Consider the following 12,461-nt stretch of genomic DNA (forward strand, 5'->3'; position numbering starts at 1 on the left):
TCGGTAAAGCAGAGAGGCGGAAAATTTTGAATACAGTCAATTTTCAAGTTTAATTTTTTTTTATTATCAATTCTTCTTCATAGAAATGTACATATCTATATAAACTTCAAAATAAGTTTATAAGACTCGTTTATTATTTTTTTTTATGTAAACGATACTCGCATTTCATTTTTTGTTATAAATCATTATTTACATTTAAAAAATAAAATAAAAAAAAGAAACCACTCATACCACCTTACAACGCATTGCAACGGCATATTGCGTTAGAATAAAGCACATTTTTTAAAAAAAAGAATACTAATCACAAAAAAATTGTCATTCATTCTTTTCAACATTCATTCAACAATACATAAAACAAGCTAAGGGCACTTTTTTTCCAAGGCACTCGTTACAATGTTAAGTCGTCCTATATTTAACGTAAGCATGTTAAATATTATTTGAAAAATAGTCTATATATTTACCCGCGATGAATTATTGTATAATTATTAATTAACAATAATATTAATATTAATTAATTAATATAGTAATTCATTATTATTATTATCAATAACCAACAAATTTAATAATAATAATTAATTAATAATTTTTAACAAAGAAAAAAAATACTTAATAATAAGTAATTGATATAATTTAATTAATAATTAACTATTATTATTAAATGGTTATATAATAATTATTTTTATATTGATCTAATCACAGAAGGCGAATCAATCGTACAAAAATTTTCATCGATAAAAAAGAATTTCTTTTTAATGAACCTTAAAAGCTACGAAAAATATTGACATGTGTGTAGTCGAGGTTCTAATTTTCCTTTTTTTTCCTTACTAAAAACTTATACAATTCATTTTTATTATATTTCATTATGTCAGTCGCATATAATATCGTTCTCCTCGTATTATCAAAATAAAGCACCACTGGTGACGCAATTATTTAACAATTGTATAGTACTAAAAACGATTACAAAAATTATTCACGCAGGTAGATTTTAATGGGCCGTATGAATATTCCCGAAAAAAATTCTATTTCTTTTTTTACATATTTTAATAATCAGTTCGAATAATAGTTTAATATTTAATTCGACATGCACTGTAAATTCTTAAATTGATTTTTTTGGAAATATTCATACGACTCGTTTTTTTTATTTTATTTATTTTTTTTTTTGTTTAAAAAGTGGTTTTTCACCTATATATATATTTTTATTATATACTATTTACAATCTTGAGAGAAAAAGAGATGAAAAGTGTATCTATATAAACGCTTTTTAATTCGTCCTCACTAACAAGAGCTTGCACTTAGTTTCGGGACTAACACTGATGAAATATATATTTTTTTTTAAATAAAATACCGTGTACTGTATTTATATTAGCATGCTAAGTGAACAAAAGTCGAAACAATAATTGATTCATAAATTATGTGTTAAAAAAAAGAGTTAAGATATTCATCAAAAGAGAAAAAATAATATGACAAAGTTAAATTAAGAGTCAATGATTCATTTATAAATTATTAAATTCTTTCTCTTTTCCTACAAATTATATATATCTAAATATATATATTAATGTTTTTTGGACAAAACATTTTTTTTACATTTCTTTTTCCAGAAAAGTGTATGTATTACTAGAATTAAATTATGCATTTATATAGGAAAAAAAAATTATTTAAAAACTCAACAAGACCAAAAACTTCGGTAAATTCTATTTTAAAAAGCTTTCAAAGCTGTGTGCCTTAAAGAAAATAAAAAAAAATCTGATTCAACATCAGTGTTGGTCCCTGATTAAATAATATAATATTTATATATATATGTATATATATATCCCACACGAAAAAATTTTTTACTAATATTCTCAGAGCAATTGCGATAAATATCACAAAGTTCACATGTAATTTTTTTAAATATTTTCATTACAAATAAAGACGCATGATTTATTTAATTTAAATAATGTACTTTCACTTCAAAATTATAACTATAATTTGAAAATCTCAAATACGAAAGGAATAAAAAATTTGGCAAAATAAAATTGAATTAAATTTTATAAACTGATGAAAATTGGTTAAATTTTTTTTATACAAATTATGAGAATTTAATTATCATACGTCATATTTTTATGTGAACATTAATCTCAGATCTAATTGAAAAAAAAAATTATCCTGCCTTTTTTTTCAAAAAAACCTTGTGATATCGATCGGAAAATTGAAAAAAAAGGGGGACTCTATGTATATGGATGTAATTGAGGTGGAAGACGAGGTGGTGATGGTGAATTTTTTTGACTACTGGACGGCGGTGTTAATAAACCGTTATTCTGATTATTATCAGGACTATTTGAATCAATATTAATCTCCGTCTCGAGACAATCGAGCGATAAAACATCTTTTGCCAATCGTCGTTGGGCATTTTCGAGCATTGTCAAATCGACAACGTGTGTCTGTATTCGATGTGATTCATCGAGAACAATATTTGGAACCGAAGCACGTAAACCAGAACCGGCATTTGTTTCATTTGTTGGCGCATTTGCTGAACGAAGAAGATTTTCACCTTCTTCAATGACAGTATTTGCAAATGGTGTTAACCAACGTACACATGGGGCAAGTTGTTCCCAACTAATACACGATGTTCTTAGTGCACATTCACGACTTTTTGTATGATATATTGCAGCCGCTGACAAATGACTATAGGAAAATCGTAAACTACCCTCGTCGAGTGTTGCGAGATCTAATAATTGTGCCGCTTGAGAATATTGTAGACCACCATATTGTGGATAAATAAAAGCAATTGGCCTTGACATATCGCCCGATTCAACTTGCATATAAATATTTAACCATCCAGGTGGTGTTATTGGCGATAAATTCCAACCAAGTCCCTTGAGCACTATTAATTCTTTGCCAAGAATTTCCTCCTCGGTACATGCGCCATCCGTAACATAGGCAAATTCAGAAATTTTCGGCGGATATATTTCTTCGACCTGCAAATGAAAAATGTCTTTTAATTAGGAAAAAAAAAAAAAAAAATCATCGAGAAAAAAAGAAATAGACTCACCTTAGAAGCTATAAACAAACAAGTGATACCAATTAGTTGTAATTGACTTTTTGGAATATTTTGATGTGTCGAAAGATATCTGTCAATATAATCCATAGCGAGATAATATGTTTCTCTATGAAGTTTATAGACTTCACAAACTTCTATAAGCCAATCTAATAAAATAGCTCTCATTCGTGGTTGTAATGTTGGATGTCTTTGAAACATATCGGGATCCCTTTGTGATAATGTTTTTTGATCACCTAAACACATAATTGACCAAACTTGTGAGCCATCGGCCCATGGTAATGATGGTAGAGGATTTGATTTACCGGATCCACTTCCTGATGCTGAGGGCGTTAAAAAACATGTGGAACTTCTTAATTCAGACCAACTTATTGGTTCTTGTTGTTCTTTAAGTGGCGATGATGATTGTTGTTGATGTGATAGATACGTATTATTATCCGTTGTATTATTGCCAGTTGTATTATTACATGATTCTGAACATGATAAAGCAGGAACTTTATTTGGTGGATATATATTTTCCGAATCTTCCGATAATTCTGTTGTCCGTCGTTTTCGTTTTAGTGTTTGATTTGATCCTTTTGAATAAATTTTCGACGTCTGCTTCTCTTGCAAGCTTAAAATAAATAAAATTCGTTAATATTCAATTAATTTTTCACATTTTAATTAAAAATCAATTTTAATTAATAATAATAATTATTATTATTAATTAATCAAAAATTTTAATTTTATTTAAATTTCAAATTGAAAATTTTTTTTTATTATTAATAAATTTAAGTGTAATTTTTAACAATATATTTTTAATAATTAACAATTAGATGGAAAATTCTTGTTACTTTGTAACGACATTTTTAAAAATTTACTAACGTCATTTTTGTCTTATTATTTTTAAAATTTTGCTATATAAAAGAATCCTATTGTTATATATTAGAATGGGAAAAACCCATCCCTAATATTGTAAATTTGAATTCTTTAAGACCCTTTAGAAAACAAAGTTATAGAGAAATATTTTAAAAATCATTTATGGTACAGTTAAGGATTATAGTAATTAGAAGAAGATTAAATATAACTGTCACTATAAATCATTTATAAAAGGATACATAAATATATGTATACATTGCCATCGTTCAAGTGTCAACATTTCTATACATTGTACCTGAAATTTTATACCTAGCAAAATATTCTATTATTATATTTTCAATAATTTTTTTTCTACTATCAAAAATTTTAAAGTTAAATAGTTATTTAAAAATAACTAATTTTTAATTGTCATTATATTGTATTAAAATTAAAAAATTTTTAAAAATATTTATTTTTTTATTATGTAATTTCTACAATATTAATTTATGAATATTCATAAAATAAAATTTTCCAATTTATATAATAATTATTAATTCATAAAAACCGGTTCATTTTAATGAATGAATAAATATATATATATAACTCATTCATTCAACAGCTTTTTTTTTAACGGTTATTTTTGTACGTTACATTTTAATAGTGCAATCGATGAAAAAAAAGATAAAAACGCATTGTCGATAAAACAGAATTTCTCTGATATTCCTGATATTTACAATTAATAATTGAAAAATTATTAATAAAATATGAAAAAAATTTACTGTTTATAAAATTAATATTTATTTACAACTTAATTTCAATTATTTATTCTTTGAAATTACAATTTTTTTTCCAACTGTAATTGTATTAAATAAAACCCCAGATTTATTAAAAATAATTTTTTACAACTTCTTTATATTAAAAACACAATTGAAACTAATAGTTTATTGAGTATTTATTTAAATAATAAATAAAAAATGATTGGCTATCTAGCGGTAGTTATTGGAACTGTAATATAAAACGCGGGAATATTCAAATATTATGTTGAGCATTCCTGTAATTAATGTTCTGGAATACAAACATAGGTTATGTTTCACATAAAATTTTATACATATTATAATATATTGTTGCAATTTTTCAACACTTACAAAAGTACTCTAAATAATAAAGTTAAGAAATAAAAATTTACAAAAAAAATAAACATTTTAACAAGCAACAATTAAAAATTTTTAAAATAATAATAATTCATAATAATAATAATGATTATGAATTAATTAAATCGAATTATTTTTGTATCTCTAGTAAAATTAATATATCAAAAAAATAATTAAAAGAAAAAATTTAGAACACACTCATTAGTATACTTTTAAATTTAACTTTTAATTACATCTCATTTTTGCAAATAAATTTTTATTCAAACAGATATCTAATTTGTAAAGCAATTAAAACTCGTTTATTTGAGTATTTAGAAGTCAATGTATATCATTTCTATAAAAATTATATAACAATAAAATTCTAATTAAAACTTGAACACATTATAATAAATTTGATCATATAAGTGAAATTTTCTTAAATAATAAATTGGGTACGAATTTCAACTAAAATATAATTATCAATTTCCTGAAAAGTTAATGACCACAAAGCTTGAATGTATTTTAAGTCTAAAAAATATGATAATTCTCAATTTATAGATATGCAAATCCGATTTTTATCGGATAAAATTAATTACATTGACGCTAGGTTACCATTTGGCAAAAATTCTTCAGAAATTACATTTCATTTTTCTTTCTTTTTTTTTTTTTTTAATATTATTAATATGAGAACCATTCAATTCACAATATTAACTCCCTCAAAATATATAATTAAAATTTCATTGAATTTTGAGATGCACAAGTAATTTGCTACTTAGAAAATAAAAAAGCAGAACACGTTGGCTGATTTTTTTTTTTGAGGTTGGTTGTCGACCCGATAAGGAGATGCTTTAAAATGTAAAAATAACCATCAATTCACTAGCAATTAAATAATAAAATTTGAAAAACTAAAAACAATGCATTTTCTCCAATGAAAAATAAATAAAATCTATATAAAAGAATATAAATAAATATTCAGATTGAGAATGAAGATGAAAAACGTGGACGTCCCAGATAGTCAACTTTCCATCAATTTAATATCAAACAATAAATAATTTTTATATAATTTCTTACATGTATAATAAAACTCAATTCGAAATTTATTTCGACCGAGGTAAATAAAGGTTTTCCGACCATTTTGTCGAATTTGGGATTCACTTGCACCGCCTACCATATTTCATGAGACCTTCGAGAAACGTGTGACTTTGCAACAGGTTATAATACTACATGAATTTTTTTTTAGAAATTCAAAAATCTCACAAGAATTTTCCATAGAACGTTTGATATTAATTAAATTTTAATGGGAAACATGTATCATTTAATAAGAAATATATAATAAATTTGACGATGAAAAGAATGACGGTCACTCACCTGGTTTGTGGCATCTTGGTGCTCATCTTTCAAGCTGTCTAATCCAAAAACGAATGTTCCTGCAATGTCCAAACTTTTTCCCGTGAGACTCCAATTTTTTTCACGGGTCACAATCCACTTTGAATGAAATCCAAATAAAATTTGCACAGTTAAAAGCCAAAAAAGCAAGGGAGCGCCCATAGATTACGTGCACTCGATCGCCATAATGTATGATCAAGGGCTCGGCTTTGCTTCACTATTTCATACCTCAAAAATAATCATTTGAACTTCACAAATGAAAATGAATATTCCCGAATTTTTCGGAAAACCGTCAACAGTATAAAATTCAATAAAACCAAGCAATTTTATTAAAAAATTAAGATATTAACTAGTAAAGCGCGGGAGTCCAGCGCGCGAAACAACGACCAACCCCTGCTTGCACTGTCGAATGGTCACGCCCTCTATTCACATAACCTCAAAAAAAAAAAAATTATTTTTTTCAAAAATGTCAAAAATCTATTTTTCACTTATTCACAAACGTTCACTTTGTAAATTTTCCAAAAATCCTCTTAAAAAAACAATAATTTTCCGTGCACACTCGCGCCACAAAATCTTCACAGCATCCCCAAGGAGACGCTTAACTTAACTGACAATTTTTTACAATAAAACTTCACAAAACATGTTCAAATCATCGCTAATTGTTGTCAACAAACCAAATATCTAACAACACAAGTTAAAATTTATTACTCGATCTTATAATTTCCAAATTGTTAATGAATAAAATTGAAAAACATTCCAAGCAACAGTGTCGTTTCAACAACTGTCTACGACATCAAGTTGCGTCGTTTCTCAATGCATAAACACACAATGAAAAAACATTTACGTTTATTAAGCACTAAGCACTTTTAAAAAACATTCACTTTGTTCATAAAACTTGAATTTATCATGTGAATAATCCTTTGAAAACAATGAGCAAATTGCGATGGCGTTTCGCGGGAACATTAATGGAGAAGTGCATACCGGCAGTGAATTAAGGACGCAAAACCAAGTCAATACTGTGTTGCGATTGGCCAATGCTCCTGGCACAGCTGGTTCTCAGCTGATCTGTTGTACACATCCTTTACTGTCACATTGAAATGCACATGTGTGTATATATGTGTTTTGTTGACCACGCGGGAAACGTACGCGCGTAAATCGCCCCTCAGCCCGCCAACCGTAAAACCAAACATGCCACGTATAATTTCTGACAGAATTTCTATACTGTGTTCAAAAAATACCTAATTTCTTAATTGCTTTTCATAAAATTAAATTCGAATTAAAAATTGAAAAAAAATATTCTCCTGTTATAAGATTATTATTAATTATTCTTGATTTTTTTAAATATATAAAATTGTATAAAATAAATTTTTTTTTCCTATATTTAACAGGGGTTGCTGAAACTCCATTGTCATGCACCCTTGGTGTCTAATCGATAATGGAGACGCTTCCCCCCAAAAAACTTGTTTTTCAGTTAAAATTAAATCTTATTTTAAAAATAATTGTTTTTTAAGTTTAAAAAGTTATTTATACTTTTTTTTTACTATTTTTGATTAATTTAAGAGTTCAGTAATAAATTTTTTCTATCGAATTCTTAAACTTTTCTTTTGTTAAATTTTTTTTAATATTATAGAAAAGATTAATTTTAATTAATTAAATTTGTTAACTAATTTATTCAATAATTATTAATAAATAATAAATTAGTAATTTCGCGGCAAAACGTTTAAACCTACTCTATTTTCATTGGTCGGAATATGATTATAATCCACCAATTACATTGAATCTTGGACTTGTTAATAGAGATGGCGCTGCATACTAAAGGATTTTATTTTTTACCATTTTTCCAATCTATATGAACTTTTTTTTTATGAATGAACCATTTCAATGGAGTAGTTCATTCTGTTTGGATTGCGTCATTTTGCAGTTATATTTTTACCATTAAATAAATAATAATTAGGTAAAATGTTGACCGCAACGCGAATATTATCCAGAGGATGTTCCGGAATTAATCGGGATATTTCCAGGCGAAATCGATTTAGTACACTTTTGAAAAATGTAAGTATCCCACGCCGTTTTCATTTTTTTTTTTTATGACTTTTATTATATTTCAAAATTATTGAAAAACAAATGCTTCTTATTTATTGTATTGTGAATTATTCACTTTATAATGTAAATATGTACAGGAATTTTAATATTGAAATAGAAAACCAAAAATATTTGAGTTAAAACATTGATTGTATAGATTGTATATTGCAACCGGCACGTGGTCAAGGAAACAAGCTATTACGTTTTAAAACGAAATTTTTTCTTTTTGTTTGCAGAGAACAAGTCCTGTGCTTTCTATTTCACCTGAAAAGATTTCTGATTTACAATGTCGACACAAGTGAGTAATTAAAAAAAAAATTTTTTTTTTTTGAGGTTATGTCACTAACGCTTTTACTACGTTTATAAATTTTATACTTTAGTTGATTTTATTATATAGTCATTTTTTTAGTGTGAATATTTTATTCATGAGTATTTATTTATTTATGTAAAATAATTTAAATAAAGGACGGATGGCGTGAAGGGAGCAGTCATCGGAATAGATTTAGGAACAACTTTTTCTTGTGTTGCTGTGATGGAGGGTAAACAAGCGAAAGTTATTGAAAATGCAGAAGGTTCAAGAACAACTCCTTCCTATGTTGCTTTTACAAAAGGTTTGTATACATTTAAAAATAGTTCAATTTTTTTAAAATTAAATATTTTTGTTTAAATTTGCCACTTAATCAATTTTTTCAGTAAGATGTTTTTTTTCTAATTTTCAGATGGAGAGCGTTTAGTTGGAATGCCAGCGAAACGTCAAGCTGTAACAAATTCATCGAATACATTTTATGCAACCAAGCGACTTATTGGTAGAAAATTCGATGATACAGAAGTAAAAAAAGAAATGTATGTATTGAAATTTCTAATTTTATTCAAAAAAATTCGTCAATTTTAGTAAATAAATAACTTGTCATTTATACAGGAAAACGGTATCATATAAAATTGTAAAAGCATCGAATGGCGATGCATGGGTGCAAGGAACAGATGGAAAAATGTATTCACCGAGTCAAATTGGAGCATTTGTATTGATAAAAATGAAAGAAACAGCTGAGGCCTATTTAAATACACCGGCAAAAAATGCTGTTGTAACTGTTCCTGCTTATTTCAATGATTCACAAAGACAAGCAACTAAGGATGCTGGACAAATTGCTGGTCTCAATGTTCTTCGTGTAATAAATGAACCAACAGCAGCGGCTCTTGCCTATGGCTTGGATAAGACTGAAGATAAAATGTAAGGTGATTTTTTTTCACAATTTCTATAATAATTGAAATTAATTTGATTTGGACATTTTTTTATTTTCTATATTGTTTTTAGAATTGCAGTGTACGATTTAGGCGGTGGTACATTTGATATTTCTATTTTGGAAATACAAAAAGGTGTTTTTGAAGTTAAATCAACTAATGGCGATACATTTTTGGGCGGTGAGGATTTTGACAATGCTTTGGTGAATTTTCTAGTCACTGAATTTAAACGTGATGTAAGTATTTAAAAGAAAATTAATTTTGAATTTTGATTTTTATATTCATGTTTTTTTTTTACAGCAAGGTCTTGATATATCAAAAGATGCGATGGCAATGCAACGTTTAAAAGAAGCGGCTGAGAAGGCAAAAATTGAACTTTCTAGTTCATTGCAAACCGATATTAATCTTCCATATTTAACAATGGATTCCAGTGGTCCAAAACATTTGAATCTTAAATTATCGAGAAGTAAATTTGAGAATCTTGTCGGTGATCTTATTAAGAGGACAATTCAACCTTGTCAAAAGGCTCTTAGCGATGCGGAAGTTGCAAAATCTGATATTGGCGAAGTATTATTAGTGGGAGGAATGACGAGAGTTCCAAAAGTACAACAAACAGTTCAGGAATTATTTGGAAGACAACCATCACGAGCAGTTAATCCAGATGAAGCGGTTGCAATTGGTGCTGCTATTCAAGGTGGTGTTCTCGCTGGTGATGTTACTGATGTTTTACTCCTCGACGTTACTCCCCTTTCACTTGGTAATTATTATATTTTATAAAAATATAAAGAAAATTATATTTCTTTATAGAACAAAAATTTTAAGCGTTAAATTACTTTTACAGAAAAATTTATGATGTTTAGAACTAATCTTCTCTCTGATACTAGTGAAGAAAAAAAGTATTTTCTGAATATAATTGCGAAATGGAATTTATTATTTTGTAATTTTATTAAATTAATTAATGTTTTTTATTATTTTTTTTTTTAATGCAGGTATCGAGACACTTGGTGGAGTTTTTACAAGATTAATTTCACGAAATACAACAATTCCAACGAAAAAGAGTCAAGTATTTTCGACGGCAGCCGATGGACAAACTCAAGTGGAAATTAAAGTTCATCAAGGTGAACGTGAAATGGCGTCTGACAATAAATTATTGGGACAATTTTCACTTGTTGGAATTCCACCAGCACCACGAGGTGTTCCACAAGTTGAAGTAACATTTGACATTGATGCCAATGGAATTGTTCATGTCTCGGCTAGAGATAAAGGAACTGGCAAAGAACAACAGAGTAAGTTTGAATTTAAATAATAATTATTTAAATATTAATATTTTTTTCTACTATGATGTTTATATTTTTCGTCTCTCAACGGTTACCTATGAAATGTAACATATATGTGGACAATCATTACTGAGTTATTTGTATAATATGGAAATTAGAATATAAGTGTCTTGAAGCAATTAATTGAAATTTAATTTTTTTTTTCAGTTGTCATTCAGTCGAGTGGTGGTTTGAGTAAAGACGAAATTGAAAATATGATTAAAAAAGCTGAGCAATACTCAAAGGAGGATAAAGTAAAGAAGGAGAGAGTTGAGGTTGTGAATCAAGCTGAAGGAATTATTCACGATACCGAAGCTAAAATTGAAGAATTTAAAGCACAATTGCCAGAAGAAGATGTAAAAAAATTTATTTTTAAATTTATTTCCATTTAATTATAATTCAGAATACAGAAATTAATATTTTTTTCTTTTATTTCAGTGTAACAATTTGAAGGAGAAAATTGAAAAAATGAGAGAAAGTCTATTGAAGAAAGATGAAATCGATCCTGAGGAACTCAGAAAACAAACAAATGAACTTCAACAGGCCAGTCTTAAATTATTTGAAATGGCATATAAAAAGGTATATCTATTATATTAAATTTGATAATTATTTATAGTTAATTTTTCTACCATGATGTTATTATTTTTCGTCTCTCAATGTTATTCTTTTAACATATGTGGACAATTATTACTGAGTCTTTAAAAATATTAAAAAATGTTAAATATTATTAAATTTCAATAATTTATTAAACTAAATGAATTTTCAGATGGCTTCTGAACGAGAAAGTTCCAATCAGAGTACTCAACAGGAGACGGAAAATCAAGACGAGAAAAAGAAGGAAGAAAAGAATTAAAGTAAGCCCTTAATTCGTTAAAAATACGCATTTTGTTTTTATTTTTTTTTTTTGAACTCAAAAGAAAAACATTATCCTATTTTTTTTAACATTTTACGAATTTCGTATCTTGTTTTTTCAAAATTCTGAATTTGAAAACTTACAAAATGATTATGTAAATTATGTAATGTACATATTTAAATTGAATGATGTGATTTTTAAATACCTATTTTACCATGAAAAATAGAGATTTATAAAATATTGTTTCATAAGTTTGTTTTTCCAAAAAACAAAAAAAAAAACGGAAATTCCAGTGATTAATAACTTCTGTAAATTTTTATTTCTTTATATTTTTAGATTATAATATAAAAAATTTTAAGTAGTGAATGAAATGAATTTCGAACTGATAGAATAAATGTTGATGAATGTATGATAAAAATAAAACATTTACCATTCGTTATGTATAAATTAATATTTAAGATTAACAGGATTTTTTAAATCCTACATTAAATTTTCATTTGAAATATGTCTATCGCACTTTAAATGTTTTCGTTGTTATTTAATAAACACAAAAAATACATTAATAACTTGTTTTTTTATTA

At 26.7% G+C, this 12,461-nt stretch overlaps 2 protein-coding genes across 2 annotated transcripts; one reads left to right on the forward strand and one right to left on the reverse strand.

Moving 5' to 3' along the window:
- Window positions 1–300: 300 nt before the first annotated feature.
- On the reverse strand, window positions 301–7,433 carry LOC127283248 (G1/S-specific cyclin-E1). The gene is made up of 3 exons (XM_051307981.1): window positions 6,373–7,433; window positions 3,032–3,650; window positions 301–2,957 (listed from the first exon to the last, which is right to left on the reverse strand). Exons 1-3 carry the CDS (start codon window positions 6,396–6,398, stop codon window positions 2,208–2,210), a joined length of 1,395 nt encoding a protein of 464 aa, XP_051163938.1. The 5' UTR covers window positions 6,399–7,433; the 3' UTR covers window positions 301–2,207.
- Window positions 7,434–8,250: 817 nt separating this feature from the next.
- Window positions 8,251–12,122, forward strand: LOC127283246 (heat shock 70 kDa protein cognate 5-like). Its single transcript, XM_051307979.1, has 11 exons — window positions 8,251–8,442; window positions 8,709–8,770; window positions 8,938–9,083; window positions 9,192–9,315; window positions 9,392–9,700; window positions 9,785–9,947; window positions 10,012–10,468; window positions 10,701–10,997; window positions 11,196–11,383; window positions 11,466–11,606; window positions 11,794–12,122. Exons 1-11 carry the CDS (start codon window positions 8,350–8,352, stop codon window positions 11,878–11,880), a joined length of 2,067 nt encoding a protein of 688 aa, XP_051163936.1. The 5' UTR covers window positions 8,251–8,349; the 3' UTR covers window positions 11,881–12,122.
- Window positions 12,123–12,461: the final 339 nt, after the last annotated feature.

Source organism: Leptopilina boulardi, unplaced genomic scaffold, assembly GCF_019393585.1.
Source record: "Leptopilina boulardi isolate dan_hultmark-lab unplaced genomic scaffold, ZJU_Lbou_2.1 LbouV2_31, whole genome shotgun sequence".
NCBI lineage: Eukaryota > Metazoa > Arthropoda > Insecta > Hymenoptera > Figitidae > Leptopilina > Leptopilina boulardi.